Consider the following 18,439-nt stretch of genomic DNA (forward strand, 5'->3'; position numbering starts at 1 on the left):
TTATATTATTGTCATCCATAAATTATGAAATCTATCATTATATACTTGTTCTTACATGAGTCAAGTTTCAAAACAAATTAAATTTTCTAGGCCACCTGTCAAAGGTGCACGGAGCACCTTTAGAACACTTTGATCTATATATCATTACAGAAAAAATAAACTCCCTATACTACTCAATCCTGCCACTGCCCAGGCAAACATATACAAACTACATATACAACAGATTTTTACATGAGTAAAAAATTTTTACAGGGTCTATAAAAAATGTTCCTCTTACTTTTTTCTTAACAGCAAATATTCACCCTCATAGGGACAGATACTTTTAAAAGCATATACTATGGCCAGACATGGTGGCTCTTGCATATAATCCCAGTACTTTGGAAGGCCAAGGCAGGAGAACTGCTTGAGCCTGGGAGTTCAAGACCAGCCTTGGCTACATGGCGAGACCTTGTCTCTATAAAAAAATCAAGGTGTGGTGGCATGAGCCTGTAGTCCCCCCAGCTACTCAGGAGGCTGAGGGGGGAGAACTGCCTGAGTCTAGGAGCTTGAGACAGCACTGAGCTGTGATCATGCCCGGGTGACAGAGTGAGACCCTGACTAAAAAAATTAAAAAAACAAAAACAAAACCCTCATATACTCTGAGTTACAGATTTAAGAATAGCATAAGTACTTCTAAAGACTCCTTACAGAACATTTAAGTTCCAGAATCTGGTATAACACAGAGAAGTTTTTCCACAGGTAATTTTTAAAATTGTGATTCTTTTTGTGTTTGATAATAGCTTTTAAAAAATGACACTTGGAGATATTCCAGCAAAAAACAATTCATGCAGAAAAGAATCTGCCACATCCTAATGTACTTTATAGAATAATGCATATGTACTAATTATATATACACCTTTGATTTCCTAATGAATTATATAGTACATTCAATTGTGAATTAAGGCTGTTTAGAAGTAGGGATTTTTAAAAAATCATTAAAAGTATATCCTTTTAAGTTTCTTATGATTGCAATAATCTTATAAATAATAATTCAAATAGTATGTTTTTAAAAATGAATCTTATGTTCTAGTATACTAGAACTCTTTACTACTAAGCCTTTGAAGATCTTAATGTTATTTACTGAACTGATTTTTCCATCTTGAGACTCTTTGTATTTTAGCTTTATGTTAGATTTACTTTAAAATATAATAGGTTAATAAAAATGAATCTAATTTTCCATTGATCATATAATTAGAAAAGTATTCCTTCCACTGCCTTCGGTAGTTAGCTGTTCATCAGCCATACAGCAGGCTACAATGACATTCTGCATTTAATTCCTTCTTTGCCAGCCATTCTGTGCTGTGAGCACTGTTCCAAGTAGTATCCAACCAGTGTCTTCACCTTCGCAAGGAAAGGGTTTCCTGAAGACCAGATGAGAGGTCCATTCTGAAAGCTGATTCTGTTTTCAAGTTTTCAGATTGCAAGGAGGAATTCAAGGTAAACCCCTACTCCCATTCATACATCATCTTTTAGTACTTTGGATAAGAAGAACATTAGAGGACAATCCCCTACTTATCTCTAGTCTAGTGACCTGCATCACCTTGGTGTTTCAATGGTGCCTTCTGCTACTCTCTCACTATGCTGAATCATCAGGGTAGGATCTCCACAACCATCTCTAGGCCGAGGAAAACTGCTGTGGAGAGCTGCACCTGCCTTGTTGAGCCTCTCGACCCCAACAGAATGTGTACTTAAAAGCAGGGTGATCTGTTATCAGTAATAAGCCATTCCTAAATAAAATCAACATGCCTTGAAAACACCAGGTTGATCCCCATGGATTTCAGTTAATTATATTTTACATGTCAGTGAATAAGATGAATCATTAGGATCAGCTTTAGTGGCATTGTTGTGAAAAATGTTTACAGAAGATTATTTAGGACCTTTGTGGAGCTAAATTCAAACTAAAGCCCTACAAATGAAACACATTACTATATCATTTCCCTTGTCCACCACAAAGACTCCCATAAGCACTCTGCTTTTCTTGAATTTAGCTATAAATAAAAAGGAAAAAACCCAACTATTCACCAAAAGATATTACAAAACAAAAAACAAAAAAAAAAACTTCAGTGGTCACTACCATTTCATAAATCTAACTATAACCTGTCCATGTGTTACTTAAATGGTTTTTCTTATTTCTGTTTTATTCTGCTGATGGCAAAGTCAATTGAAGGAAATTATTTTCTTGAATGAAATTTTTATTTTTAGTCATTTTTACTTTCAGCAATACTTAAGCTTAAAAAAGCAGTTAAGTACTCCATTCAATTCATTTCTTTCTAAAAATCAGAAAAATATTTGAGACTAAATGCTCAAGTTTTCAACTATATAGTTTCATTTCTAAGATCCTAACATACTTTTCCTCTTAAATTGCAGCCTCCAGGTTGACCTCCACAGATCATTACTTCTAACAGAATGAATTCATATGGTTAACAAAATTGCTTGGTTAGTTAATTTACAAACAGTAATTTTTATTGAAAAATTAGGAGATGACTTTCTTAAAATTTTGTTCTCATATAAAAAAAAGAAAGAAAGAAATTCTAATTCCAGGGGATCAGCACTTGCACTCTGAGCTTTGGCTTTTGGTCAAAGGAAAAACTAGAAGGGAACACTATGGCAAACTCTTTAGGAATCTCATTCTAATAACAGCATTAAGAGTTCACTGTGCAATCAATAAAGCATTTCCACATCACATAACTGTAAAGCATCAACAATAGTCCTTTTGTTTTTTGTGAAACGTAGAGAATTCTAGATTCTCTTAAAGAACAAGAGAGGTTTTTAAATTCTAAAATATTTTTGTGATTCAATTACTCACATTTCAGAAATATTTTATTAACACCTGTGCCTATAAAATAATTCATAATTAAATAAATAAAACTTACCACTTGGAGAATGTCTTCATCTTTTGGCATAACACTAAGTTCCAATGTTGTATCACTGAAATGGAATATATATACATTATTTTAGGGGAGGTGGAAGCATATCAGAAAGGTTTAAAGGAAAAATAGTTAACTCAGAAGTATTTTTAAATTGTTTAAGAGCTTAATTTTGGTTTTCTTAAATCTTTACTTTTCAAAACCAAATCATTAGAATGAAAAGAAGTCACTGTATATGTATACGTTAATTATGTTTACATACTCATTTGGAGATGTGAGAAAAAAAGGGAATTATGTACAAAAAAGGACACCCTTCCATATGGTTGTACTATTCATAATCAGTCAAGGCTTCTTTATAACATGCTTCTAATTTAGAAATATAAAGTATGTTACTTATAGTAAATTGTCCTAGAACAAAACTCATAACTTCAGTACATATTGTTTTATTCAAGTCATAAAACAAATTATAGATTTGATCACATATTATGTTTATCAAATTAAAAATCCATTAACACAAGACAACTCAAGAACCTCAAATTTAACATTTTCGGTGATATTAAGCATCCTAATTTTGAAATATTCCCTCTTGGCCTTAGAGGTGAAATCAGTTCACCATCACAAATACGGAAATACTCATTTTTTAAAATACAGCATCCTATTTGCTTTCTTCCTTATGATTTAATTTCAGAGTCTTTACAGAAACAGCTCAGTCTCACTTTATTTTGATACCATAAATTTCCAGTTAAAAATAATAGAGAGTTTCCCTGGGTTTAAAAATGATCAAAGGGTCCTGTGATCTGGATACATTTAGATATGGAAAGATAATATTACTCTTCCCACCAAGTGCATAATAGCTAATCTAACAATATCAGCTAAATTTCTGCCCCCTCAATACACTCAAGATATTAAGAAACAACCAAACAACAACTTCAAAAATAATTTACTAGTGTCTCCTTTTGATAGATTTGAGTTGTTACTTTTAGGTTCAGAAATGCTAAAAGAATGGTAAACCAGTGAGAACTACAGGTTCAAATAAACTTAACTAGAAAAATATGTAGGTACTTGTATTTCAATATTTAGAGTTGGTAGAAAATACATACTGATGTTTAGATAAATTCTTCTGCAAGGATACATTTTTACATTAATACACTGCAGAATCTCAATGGCTTTGTGCTGCATTATCCATTTGCTACCAACTGCAGACAAAAGGAACAATTTTTTAAAAGAAAATAAGATCATAAAAAAAAAAAAAACAGTATTTCTCTAATTTTCATATTGTTTATATTGGTTGAAAAATTACAACTGTCATTCCAAAGTGTTATTACTCTGAAAGGTGAACTATACTGGTAACAGAAGAATCAATGTAGACTTTGAGGAAAACAAAGATTAAGTTATGGTTTTAGAAAGATAATATTTTTAAAGAAGATGCTGACAAATATACTAAAAATCCTTAAATTATAGGTTGGTAAAATGTATTGTTATATTTACAATGATTTAAATTATTTTGAGGAGAAGAAAATTTGGGTAGTTCTCCTGCTGCCCCTTAGAGAGGTTTTAAATCCATCAACGTTAGAAGTAAGATTGATTTCTCTAAGAAATGTGTGAAATATTCAAACATTAAGCTGGGTGCGGTGCCTCACACCTATGATTTTAGCACTTAGGGAGACCAAGGTGAGGGGACTGCTTGAGCCCAGGAGTTTGAGACCAGCCTGGGCAACATAGTGAGACCTCATCTCTACAAAAAATTTTAAAAACTAGCTGGGCATGGTGGCGCACATTTGTAGTTCCAGCTACTTGGGGGGGCTGAAGCAGAAGAATTTCCTAATCCTAGGAGGTCGAGACTGCGGTGAGCCAAGACATGCCACTGCACTCTAGCCTGGGTGACAGAGTAACACTCTGACTCTAAATTAATTGATTGATTGATTAAAGAAAATCCTTTGAGATGAATTAATCATGATCACATCATTTTCTTGTTAAAAAAACCACAACGTTATTAGGGCATTAGTGTAAATGATGTTAAGTTATAGCATGAACTGCTTTAGACATGGTTAGAGGAACTTGATAAGAATCTTCAAAAAATAACGAAATTCAACTGGATTATAGACAGATGGGTATGGCTAATAGAAACCATTAGATAATACAAAAGTTCTTTTTTTTTTTTTTTTGAGTTGGAGTCTCACTCTGTCGCTCCCGGCCACCGCAGCCTCAACCTGCTGGGCTCCGGCGATCCTTCCCCCTCAGCCTTCCAAGTAGCTGGAACTACAGGCACGCGCTACCACGCCCAGCTAATTTTTGATTTATTGTAGAGATGAGGTCTCGCCAAGTTGCCCAGGCGGGTCTCAAACCCACAGGCTCAGGCAATCCACTCACCTCAGCAAAAGTTCTTATGTTTGAATTTGGGAAGAACCTCTTAAAATAGAGTGATGATCTGGAAATGGACCCAGATTCATGAACTAGTCTTAGTAGAAATTCAATATGATAACTTCTTTGGCTTTTGATTTTTCTGTAATTTGAAAAATTTTTCTAGTTGTATGGGTGAAAGAGAGCAAGGTTAAATTAACTTTGAAGTCTCATAGTCACTCTATAAATATGTATCTACCTTTAGAGCTTAATATTCCAGCATTCTGTAGAATGTAGGCAGAAGAACGGATTAAAAGGGAATGTCTTGCTGTATTGGTTAAACAAATAAATTTAGGCCAAGAATATTATTCAATAATATACTTAAAAGAAATATTCTGTAGTAAGAGGTTTTAAAATAAACTACATATGCATTTATTTATATATTTATTATAAACAAATTATACATTTGTCACCTCAAATAAAAGGGAGAAACATGGTAAATTTATAACATGTGCCTCAGACCCTCAAGGATTTTAATCACAAATCTGATAATTCTGCCAAGTCAAAGCCAGCAACTAAGCTAACCTCAGGTAGGTGGTTCCCAGCAACTCTCGAATGTATTATTCACTGTAAGAGAAAGCTCCACATCTCCGTGTCTCCTAATTACTTACAGGAATACAAGATTATATTAAATCCACATGCTCTATTTATTTATAACAACCATCACTGGTCAAAATCATGTTTCAAGGATCTTACCTGTTCTGAATCAAAGCAATTACTTGGGAATAGGTCTTGCCAATAACACTTTCTCCATTGACTTTTATAATGCGGTCACCTTCAAAGAGGAGTTAAAAAAAATACATAAGGAAGTCCTAAAGAATGCCACTTTTTAATACTTTTGAAATATTTTTTGAATAATGCCTTTATTTTCATATGAGATGCATTAAAATAATCAATAATATACTATATACTTATAATAATGTAATTACGGAAATATAATTTACTATAATTATTATTTACTATAAAATGATATGAATATTCATGCTCATTATTTTTAAAGTACTTTTTACAAAAGTGAATCTAAATTTTAATAGAGCTTCTTATGAAATACAGTCATCTTCTAAATAAAAGTTCCAGTCATTGACGAACTTAGAAATTCAAAAGGTTTAGTCACCAACTGACCACAGCTGTACTAAACATGCCCTGTCAGTTGCTTCTGAGTTGTAGACCTACTAGTTATTCCTCCATATACCCTGTCATTTCTGAGAGAACATTATTCAAAAGGCTTAAAATATTGACTGTTTTTATTTCCTCAGTGTCCTCTAACCTTAGCCCAGCTATTTTCTTATAGTATTCTCCCAACTTATTTCACTTATTGATTAGTCTACACAGTAACATTTCAATATAGGTAACGTATATGCGTTTAACTTTGTATATACTAACTTGTTCTTCATTTTCATGGGGAAAAAGACATTTGATTACTCAAAAAAAACTCAGAAGAGTAGAAAGAAAAAGACAAAGGACAGAGGAAAGAGAAAAATAGAAAAAGCAATGTACTTTTTGTGTACTTATCTCAGCATCTACACTCCATCTTCCGCATTCTATGTAAAGGAATCCTACACACACTAATAAACACATTATACAAACTAATGATATTGAAATTGGGCTTATTTTAAGTATGACTTTTTAAAAAGTAAGTAATATATGAACAGTGGATCCTAATAAACCTTGGCAAAGATACCAGTACTTATAACTGTAAGCTGAAAATACAACATTTTATTCAAAGGGCAGCAAAAGATAGTTTTTCACATACTACCATTTTAAATTATTTAATACCTAAAAACAAGAGAAAAGAGTATCTTAGAGTGTACACTAATAAAAATGAAATCTCTACTTAGTTTTTATTAAAATCATAAACCACAACATATTTTAGAAGAAACAGCTACTATATGCAGCCAGTTAGACCTCATCCAGTGATACTTTCAAGATGAAGCTGGGTTTGCACCACATTGAAGACTTAAGCCATTCTTTGTGCTGCAAATTAATTAGTCCACCTCTGGCAGATCAGGCTGCAGAATGTGGAAATCCAAGAAGATTATTTTAATTATGTCAAATAAATACCTTCATCATTTTGCTATTTTATAATCCTTTGTCAAAATTCAATGTATGCAAAGTATGTTCCTATTATCTCTGTTGGCAACCAAAAGTGCCTACAATTTATCAATTTACATTGCTATTTTTCTTCAAACCCCTTCATATGGGTATCGGGTAACATAGGTCTCAAAAAAAATAATAGCAGACGTAAAGAAAAAGAAAGAAAAAAAAAGATAGAAAGAAAAAGGATAGAAAAGGGAAAAATATGGAACATGAACTATGGAAAGAAGAAATAACATGAAAAAGAAACAAAAAGGTATTGTTTAAAGACGAATATCAGCACCTGTGCATAATCCAGCTTCAAAAGCAGGGCCTCCTTCTTTCACTTGTTTAACAAATATGGTATCCATTGGCTCCAAGCGGCTTCTTTGCTTTCCTGTGATAGAAAAGAAGCCCTAAGTACGATTTTATACCACAGTACTAATTAAAATAACAAAATATAAAATAATGTTTACTTGAGGCAGTCAAGCAAAGATTTTTAATGAAATGTTAAACACATATCCTAGATATTGTGGGGGTTTTCATTAATTCACGCATTTATTTTTCCTTTCTTCTGTAACATAACAATAATCACAACATTGTAATAGTTTCCATTTACTGGATATATTCTCTATGTTAGTAACTGCGCTAAACTATACATACTTCAGAGCTAATTCCTATAGTAATAAATATTACTACTACCACTCGTGAAAGAGGAAACTGAGGCTTAGAGAGAGATTAAATAAATTTTCCAAAGTCACATAGCTAACAAAGGCCAAAGCCGATTACACAGGCAGTACTCTCTCTACTGCTTTTTCATACTGCATGTGCTAAGCATTAAGATGTAACAGTGAATACGATATTCTTTGACTTTTGGGGACTCTGGTAAGAGAAAGACACGCAAACAAGTGACAGCATCGCAAACAAAACAAAACAAAACAAAAAAACAATCAGAGACAAATACAAAATACAGTCATGGCAGTGAGGAGATCATGATCAACTCTGTAAGTCAGAATTTCACTAGTTGTTGCCCATGGATTATCTGCATTAACATCTAAGGTGCTGGCAAAAAATGGATGTTTTGGAGTCTGACCAGAAATCTGCTTTGTCAACAAGCTTCCCAGGTGATCCTAATACACTTAAAAAATTGAGAACGAGTTCAGTAGAGTTTCAGTAGCATAGAAGTCAAAGACAGATTCACAGATGGGAGGACATTTAAACTAAGTGATAATTACCATGAAAAGTATTGTGGGGGAACAAAAAGGTACACAGTAGCTCTCAAAGTGTGGTCCCCAGCCCAGCAGCATCAGTATCACCTGGGAATATGTTAGAAATGCAAATTTGTGAGCCCCACCCTAGATCCCCAGGATCAGAAACTCTAAGGTGACTATGATGCACATTCAAGTTTGAGAACCACTGAAGTAGAAGACACAGTCCTGACTCTTAAAAAAGAACATAACTGAGAAAATAAGACCTATATATGTGTGGAGTAATATAATAATACTTGTTAAACAGCAATATTGGGCAGGAAATGACTGAATGTCAAATATAAAGAATTCGCAATTATTGCAATATAGAACTGAATTTTTATCATGCACAAAAGTGTCTCAAAAAAAAGCTTTCTTAATAAAGAACTATCTATCAGTAGCTCCCTTACATACTTAGCTATCTACTCTGACATAAACCATCTAAAGCAATGAATAGATAACTCAACTACTTAAAAAAGCAACAGGGCATAGCAGAAATTGCTTGTTTTAGAAGCCAGTAGACATGGGTTCAAATCCCTGCTCTGCCACAGGAAACTTTGTGTTTGCCAGGCTTTATTTTTCTTCATAGAACTTACCACTCACTGCCTAAAATTACATTTTTATTTGCTTACATGTTTCTTGTATATCTCCCCCAAAACATAAAGAGCAAGAATTTTGACATGCACACTGATATCCCTAGCACCTAGAACAATGCCTGGCACACAGTAAGCATTCAATAAGTGATTATTCAGAATTAATGCATTTATTATTTAGCTTAATTTGCACAAGGCTTCAAGATGGGCATTATGATCCTAAAGCTGCCATTTGACTGAGGAGAAAAGAGAAACTAAGTAAACTGCAAAGAGGCATGGTAGGGATTTGAACCCAGGGCTGAAGTCAGGTGTGGCATTCCATGCTACTTCAAATGTAATTGAAAGTAATTCATTCCTCAAGCTTTACTGAAGTCAAGCTGTCTATTTACAATTAACTTAAAAGAAAAATTCTTTATTTTCCATTTACATCACTTAAAATGCAAAAAGTGAATTCCAATCAAGTTGGTGATCAGGCTAGTTCCCTCTGGTCAATTCAACATTTATAACAGTTGGCATTAAAGGAAAACCATCTATCTTCTTCATTAGAAAATTTGAGGGTTTAGTACATTTTGTTGCATCAAGTCATGGCTTTCATGGAAAGATTTACGTATTAAAAGAGAAGAGACATTTTTCTTATTAATGTCTTCTAGTCCACTGTGTCTCAAAGGTGATTATGCCATACTTATAAATACAAAATGCAAATGACTATTAATGAATTCTACAAAATAATAAAAAGTTGGCTGGGTAGCAATGTAGTGACTTCTGAAAATTCTGATAGAAAATTTCACTTACACAGAACAGAGGTGGTCCAAAATAATTTGGTGTTAATTTCTATAAAGGAAATACTAATTTTGCAATGACTGCCGTTGTAAAGTCAGAGATACTTTGCCATTGACAAATCTTTTCAATACACTATGCCTGAAAACATATGAAGATGGAATATATTAAAACAGAGGCCAATCCTACAGCAAGCACTAGTATATCTTGATTCTTGTTCACTTTCCTTTCTGAACTTTCTCCGAAATTCTGGCTTGCTTGCCTAGACATTATCTAATCCCTTCTAGAAAAGAGAACAATTTCTCATAACTTTCCCTGAAATATAAGCAGGTTTCACAAAAAAATATATTTTTATTTAATTGCTATACTCCTTGACTCTCAGCCTTAAGTTAAACACTTGACTCATTAATTTTAATTGTCTTCATTTTAAGTATGCAATCTGCAATTTTGCTGGAATTGGGAATCAAAAATATCAAATTTTAAATGTGTGTCATTCAGTCTCTTGGGTCTTTAGTTTTTTTAAGTACATTTCTAGATATGCAAAACTAAAATCCTGATCCTAAATGGTGATAATTCACCAGGAAATTTACTCTGTATGATTTTTTTTTTTCTTGAGTTGGAGTCTCACTCAGTCGCCCAGACTGGAGTGCAGTGGCCGCTCCCAGGCACCGCATCCTCAACCTGCTGGGCTCCGGCGATCCTTCTGCCTCAGCCTTCCAAGTAGCTGGAACTACAAGTATGCTACCCGCCCGGCTAATTTTTTTGATTTTTATTGTAGAGATGAGGTCTCGCCAAGTTGTCCAGGCGGGTCACGAACCCGCGGACTCAAGCAATTCACTCACCTCGGCCTCCCAAGGCGTGGGATTACAGGCTGAGCCACCGAGCCCGGCCACCCTGCATGATTATATAGCAGAGCCAGATGGCTTCCCTGGTGATTCTTAATAAAAACTTCTTTCAATTCCACATTCATATTTTATAATTTCTTAATTTTTTGAGGACACATGGGACATGTTTCAAAGAACGTTTAAATATGTTATTCAAGTGTCATTTTATAGACATTATCAAAAGAAAAAAATGTGTCTTTTTAGCACATACATATAACTAAATCTTTCTGTATTGCAAAAAAGGATGCTAAAATACAACAATCTTACATGGATAAAAAAGATTAAAGTAACCAGAGACAGAAAAGGTCCAGTTTTATGTTAGTTACTATATAAACAGCACAGACTTAAATAAGAAGATTAAAAAGCATAAATATATTTACGTGAAGTTGAATATAACATTTGAAATCAGGGAGAATACACATATATTCACATTACAGTAAATATGATTGGGTGAGGAAAAATATTTGAGCAAAAAAATTACATATAGGTAGTAGCTGCCATGCAAATACTGAATGACCAAGTGGAGATAAGTTTTAGTCTCTGTATCTAGTATACTGCAGTAGTTATAACCTTGATCCCTACAACCAGATGACAAAGTATAAAATCTCAGTTTTACCATTTATTTTTCAAATGGGATTACCAGAGTTTACAATATTAGATACATATTTAAACTAAAAATTATTAGTTGACTATCTGAAATTTAAATTTAATTGGGCTTTCTATATATTATCCATCAACCCTATCTCCAATTGATTTTAGACAAATTACTTATATGTTCCCCAGTTTACTCTTCTGAAAAATGAGGATAATGATCATTATTCCTACCTGGTAGGGTTGTTATGAGGATTAAAAAGAGATAAGCCATCAAAGCACTTATATAATATCTCTACAAGTAGGTATTTAATAAGTATTATTTATTATTATGCTGATCTGATTATAAAATTTCAGATGGTTTACGTAAAGACCAGGGACGATCTAGGATACACAGAGCGTGTCGCACTGCAAGTGAGCAATAAACAGGGCTGAAAGAATACCTATAAAACTCAACTGTCATATTATGGAGAAGTCAAATAACGTAGGTCAAAGGAAAAAAACACAAAAGAAAAGTAGAAAAGTAAGAGGGATATACGAAAAAATTTTCCAATAACCCTGACATGAACTACACACTTGTCTTCAAAGTGCTACATCTTTGGGTCTGTGGACCTATCAATCAAGAAGAATGATTTAAATCTCGGCTGGGCTCAGTGATTCACACCTGTAATTCCAGCACTTTTGAAAGCCTAGGTGGGAGGACTGCTTAAGTCCAAGAGTTCGAGACCAGTCTGGGCCATATAGTGCGACCTTGTCTCTACAAAAAAAAGGAAAAGAAAAAATTAGTCAGGTGTGGCGATGCATGCCCACAGTCCCAACTACTTGGGAGGCTGAGGTGGAAGGACTGCCTGAGCCCAGAAGATCGAGGCTGTGATGAGCTGTGATCCGGCCGCTGCACCTAGCTGGGTGACAGAGAACCCAACTCAAAAACCATAAATAAATAAATAAATCTCTAGTGACCTCCTTCTGTGAAGAATGCTAAAGTCAAAATTATTTGCAGCATTTAAATTACTTGAAAATTTAAATCAAGTATACAAAACAAACAGACTAAAGCAAATAGATTACTTTTAAAAGGCAACAAAATAAGCTATGCCAGTTACAAAAAGGATTCTGTAATGAAGATCCACAGAGAAATAAATGGATCATTACAGGTCAGGGAATTCTACAGTTCTGGGGAAAAGAGAAACATATTATTTAACAGACAAAAAAAAAAAAAAAAGATATACTTTATACAAAGAAAAAGCAACCCACATTTTAACCAACACAAAGTCATAGGAAATAATGGCTATCACTGATACTAAGTTTTTATTTTGTGTTTTCCCTCTTAGAGCTCTCAGGCATGCTATTGAAGAATTTTTAAAATCAAATCTTCTCTGCTTTTATGTGCTAATTTTTTTCAAAAGTATTCTTTTCATTCATTTCTTTGTTGTGGAAAAAAAAAGATCACTAACTCTACACAACAAAAGGCCATAGAAATAAGACTGGATTTTAAAATGAAAGTTAGATAAGCCTTGTAAAATGTGTACTCTCTGTATATCTGACAAAAGCCTAACATTCAGGAGCTACAAAGAACTCAAAGGAGCCGAAAGGAAAAAAAATAAACAGCCCTATTAAAAAGTGGGCAAAAGATATGAATAGACAATTCTTAAAAGAAGACATACTGAGCAGTCAACAGACACATGAAAAAATGCTCAGCCACACTAATCATCAATGAAATGCAAATCAAAACCAATTGAGATACCACCTAATTCCAGTCAGGATGGCCATCATTAATAACACAAAAAGCAGCGGATGTAGGAGATTTATGTAGAGAAAAGGGGAAAACACTTCTACACTGTTGGTGGGAGTGTAAATTAGTACAACCTCTGTGGAAAACAGTGGCAATTTCTAAAAGATCTAAAAATCGACTTTCCATACAACCCAGCAATCCCCCTTCTACGAAAATTTCAAGAGGAACTCAACTCCCTCTATGAAAAAGATACTTGTGCACACATGCTTATTGAAGCATTATTCGCAATAGCAAAAACATGGAACCGCACTGCCCATCAAAAGTGGACTAGGTAAAAAAAAAAAATGTGGTACATATACACGATGGGAAATTAACCAGCTATAAAGGACAAAATTATGGACTTTGCAGCAACTTGGATGGATTTAGAGTCTATCATACTCAGTGATCTATGACAGAAACAAAGAACTGAGTGCCACATGCTCTCGTGAGTGCATCCTGAACATTTATCATAATACTACAAGAAAGGGATTGGTAGTCAAGGGATACTGCTGGGGGAGGTTGGGGGTAAAGGGACACATATCATTAATAAGGTACCTGATCCCAAACCAGGCAAAGTGAGGATCAACAGGAAGCCCAAACTTCACCCATATGATGACCATTTATATACCTAATCCTGAATTGTATCCCACATCCTTAAAATAAAATTAAAAAATTTTAAAAGTGTACTCTCCAAAAGTGGAAAGCTAAAGAGGTACATCCCATGATGAAATATGAGAACATTGGGCATCGATTATTTAAGGAAAATAAATAGCTTATTGAAATTAATATCTATTTTTCATATAAAAAATAATTGAAACCACAATGTAGACTGAAATCTACATTGCTAAATCTACAAAGTCTGAATGATGAAAAGGGATCTTTACTTCTCTTTGATGGAGAATGGCCTGCCACAGAAAAAAACTGTGTGTACAATTTATTGGGCAATAGTAAGGAATTGTGAATCCATTAAATTAAAAAAAAAAATCAGGTTAGTGTTTATATCTGGGGGAAGAGAATAGGAAAGGAGTGGTGTAAAAGAGCCTTAATTATACTTGCAGTCATTTATGTCTTAGAGAAGGGAAGAGAGGGGGCAAGGAGGAGATACTAACATATTAAGATGACAAAGATGGGTTGCAAGCATTTGGAAGTAACTTTTTTTCTATATTTTGCTTGAAATATTTCATAAATATTTTTTCTTATTGAAAACAAATTTCTAGCTGGGCATGGTGGCTCACGCCTATAATCCCAGCACCTTGGGAGGCTGGGGTGAGAGGATTGCCTGAGCCCATGGGTTTGAGAACCACCTGGACAACTTGGCAAGACCTCATCTCTACAGTAAATCAAGAAAAATTAGCCGGGGATGGTAGCACGTGCCTGTGGTTCCAGCTACTTGGAAGGCTGAGCCCAGCAGATCGAAGTTGCGGTGGCTGTGAGGGTGGCATTGCACTCCAGCCTGGACGACAGAGTGAGACTCCAAATCAAAAAAAAAAAAATTAAAAAACAAACTTCTAATTTTTATTTTGGAACTTGATTTACTGATGTCATGTAGTTATCTCAGAAGCCTAAGAGATACATTATCTAACATTAAATCCATATGTACCATATGATAAACACATCCTATATGATAACTAAGCAGAATCCAATTTAAGATGACTGGGAAAGAAAAATGTGCCAACTTACTAAATCTAAAGGTTCCCCAAATATGACTAAAGATGCTCTCACTTCCAGAGTAATAGCTAGCACTTAAAAATTATATCTTGCAAGTATCCAATCTGCAGATTCAACAATTATCATGAGCTCCTGCCTCTCATTCCAATAATCTCTAAATAATATCAGTAGAATATCACCTGTCAGATCGCAATCATGGTGTATCTATTATAAGTAAAAAATACTATCTCTCTACTCAACTTCATCTCCAAGTAATAATAAAAGGAAAAAAACGATATAAGAAAATCTGTTAAATATAAAAAAGCAGACCATGTTGTAACTTGATCGTGTTATACTTTCTTTCAACCCACACCCACTAATTTTTTTTTTTAACTTTCTATTGTGGAAGATGCTCAGTACACACAAAAGTAGAGAAGACAATAGATTAAAGACCCACAAACTCAGCTTACATGACTATGAAAAATCTGTCACTCTTGCTCATCTAAACCCACCTACTTTTTTCCTAAAATATTTTAAAGCAAATTCCAGATGTAATGTCAATTCATTCATAAGTACTTTAAACACTTCAGTATACATCTCTAACAGGTAAGAAATGTACTTTTTCTTAAAGGCAAGATGATAAGATCCTTCAACATTTCCTCATGGTATGTTGCATTCTGCACGAAGTGGTTTCCTAATATAAGCCAACAACAAACCTGATTTTTTGACTTTTATCTTCCTAAATACCTACTTAACATTAATAATAATAAAAAAAGATGTCATGACATAGAAATGACTGCCCCAAAAGCTATGAAATTTAAAAATTTTCACTTGTTAAAATCATATAGCACCGTAAATTAGGTTTCTGAACAAGTTACTCATTTCAATGTAACTTCTCTGCCTATGTATTCAAATTCAGTTAGTTCACATGTGCAAGAGAGTATACACACATGAAAATCTCAGCATATATCACAGTGCCAGGAGTACAGTGGATACTCAGTAAATATTTGTTGACTGATTCAAATTCCAGTCCTGAAAAATGCTCATAATAAAAATTCCAAAACCAATTTGGAAATCAGTCTCAGGAACCAAGTTATTGGACCACAACTGATCTGTACTATTACCCTCAAATAATATAAAGGGGAAAAAGCCACTCAATAGTACTTTATGTACAATGCCACTAGGTGTCAGATGTGAATAAAAAATTTTCTAGCATTAACTAGTTGGATAAGTTTCACTGTACCTCAATTGCTAGATCATTGTTTTTTTTTCTTTGCCAATGGTCATTTCCTTTGTCCTATTTTAGGTGAGGATTTAGTCATCAGCCTTCTTAGGACCTTGTTCCTGTAATTATCTCTTCTTGTGTGTAAAACTTCAGTCAAGATTATGGAAGGGTGTTATTCATTCAACAAATATTTACTGAGCTTGTACAATGTGCCAGGCTTTTATTATTCTATGATGAACAAGGGAGTCCTGGGATCTGCCTTCTGGAGTATTTGAAGTTCAAACAGCAACATTTCTTTTTTTTCCCCTAAAGTTTCAGGAATTTCAAAACTATGTATCACAACAAGATTCATAGCCCCGTTACTCCAGTTATGCTAGATTTTAATTTCTCTGCAAAGATTTGTGAGAGTACCCTAACCATAAGCAATTATCTTTCCATCTGACTTGACAGCCTCTCAATCCCCTAGTACAGAGGGCTCCAACCCCAGGGCCACAGACCAACTGGTCTGTGGCCTGTTAGGAACCCAGTTGCACAGCAGGAGATGAGTGGCCAACCAGAGAGTGAAGCCTCTTTTGTATTTACATCAGTTCCCCATTCCATTGCTCGCATTACCGCCTGAGCCTTGCCTATTAGATCAGCCATGGCAAGAGATTCTCACAGGAGCGGGAACCCTGTTGTGAACTGCATATGTGAGGGATGTAAGTTGTGCACTCTTTATGAGACTCTTAATGCCTGATGACCTGAGGTGGAGCTGAGGTGATTCTAGTGCTGGGGAACAGATGCAATTACGGATTAACATTAGCAGTGAGGTTTACTGCACAGAGACCATAATAAATCAATTGCTTGCAGACTCATATCAAAACTCTCAGTGAATGGCAAGTGAGTTGATATACTTCAACTGTACAGCTGCATCTGGTGGCAGGGTTTAAGTCAGCACTCAACACTTATTTTAGTCCTCACATGCCCCATACATTATTTTATTTACTACTTCTGTCCATACCTCTTTTTTTGTTATGGTGAGTTGCATTTCATCATATAGTACAATGTAATAATGATAGAAATAAAGTGCACAGTACATGTTATGTGCTTGAATCATTCTAAAACCATTCCCTGGTCTGTGGAAAAACTGTCTTCCATGAAACCAATCCCTGAAGCTGATAAGGCTGGGGACAACTGCCTTAATCAATTAAGCTTGCTCCTTGACTTTATCAAGAACTTCCATTTCCTTTAGTCCTCTATCCTTTAAGACCATCAGCCTCCCTTCAGAAATCGCTTTCTTTCTTACTAAGATTACTCATGGATCAATATTTCAACCAAAGTCACTAGCAACCTTAACTTCCTTTCCCCTTGACTTTTCAAAGCATTCAATTCGCCTATTCCCAGCTAGGGAGAATTCCAATATATGCTGGTTCTCTTCTTTTTCTTGGCCGGCTAACACAGCTGATCAAACTGCGTAACACCATTCATTTACAGTTTCCAAGTGCAGCTATGTTCTTAACAACGCTCAGAAAAGTCTCTTGTTTGTATTTTAATTCCTGTCCCCCTAAGATTGCCATTTCAAACTTTGAATAACCTTCTTTAACTTGGGTTCTATGACGATTTCACATTAACTAGTTGAATAAGCTTCACAGTACCTCAATTGCTAGATCCTTAATTTTTTTGTCTTTGCCCCGGGTCACGTCTTCTGTCCTATTTTAGATGAGGATTTAGTCATCAGCCTTCTTAAGACCTCGCTCCTGTAATTTTCTTTTCACATGTGTAAAATTTAGTCAAGCCAGGCTCGGTGGCTCAGCCTGTAATCCCAGCACTTTGGGAGACCGAAGCGAGTGGAATGTCTGAACCTGTGGGTTTGAGACCAGCCCAGGCAACTTGGCGAGACCTCATCTTTACAATAAAATAAAAGAATAGCCAGGTGTGGAAGCGCATGCCTGTAGTTCTAGCTACTTGGAAGGCTGAGAGGGAAGGATTGCCGGAACCTAGCAGGTCGACCGTGGGGTGGCTGTGAGCGTGCTGTGCCACTGCCAGCCTGGGCAAGTGAGACCTCTGTACAATCATGCCATGGCAACACTGAGAACTCCACTCAACAACAACAGTCTCTCTCACTCTCCCACATAGCTATCATCTATAACCTTCATTTTCATACTTCTTGCAAGTACAGTCTTTATCATTTACCTGTAATTCAGGGTTTCTCAGACATTAACAAATATCCCCGGGGGGCCAAAGTCTTCAACCACACCACCCTCATCCTCACTGAGGTTCACTTTTCCAGTCCACTGAGATTTGCTTTCCTTATCCCTTCTGTCTTCTGCACTAAAAGTGTCCTCAGTA

At 35.0% G+C, this 18,439-nt stretch overlaps 1 protein-coding gene across 4 annotated transcripts in view; it reads right to left on the reverse strand.

Moving 5' to 3' along the window:
• The window catches only part of ARHGAP21 (Rho GTPase activating protein 21), an 81,705-nt gene extending 64,372 nt beyond the window's left edge, over nt 1–17,333 (reverse strand). For all 4 annotated transcript variants that reach the window (XR_503940.2, XM_008052304.1, XM_008052303.2 and 1 more), the window contains exons 1-6: nt 17,328–17,333; nt 17,239–17,241; nt 12,432–12,437; nt 7,684–7,776; nt 6,003–6,081; nt 2,913–2,967 (exon numbers count right to left, since the gene is read on the reverse strand). Coding sequence is in view for 3 of the 4 variants with exons in the window: in XM_008052304.1 (XP_008050495.1) it covers nt 2,913–2,967; nt 6,003–6,081; nt 7,684–7,750 (201 nt within the window). In the remaining variant the exon portion in view is untranslated. The remainder of the gene's footprint in view (nt 1–2,912; nt 2,968–6,002; nt 6,082–7,683; nt 7,777–12,431; nt 12,438–17,238; nt 17,242–17,327) is intronic.
• Between the last annotated feature and the right edge of the window lie 1,106 nt (nt 17,334–18,439).

This window comes from Carlito syrichta, unplaced genomic scaffold (assembly GCF_000164805.1).
Source record: "Carlito syrichta isolate Samal-C Ts95f unplaced genomic scaffold, Tarsius_syrichta-2.0.1 Scaffold271701, whole genome shotgun sequence".
NCBI classification, from domain to species: Eukaryota; Metazoa; Chordata; class Mammalia; order Primates; family Tarsiidae; genus Carlito; species Carlito syrichta.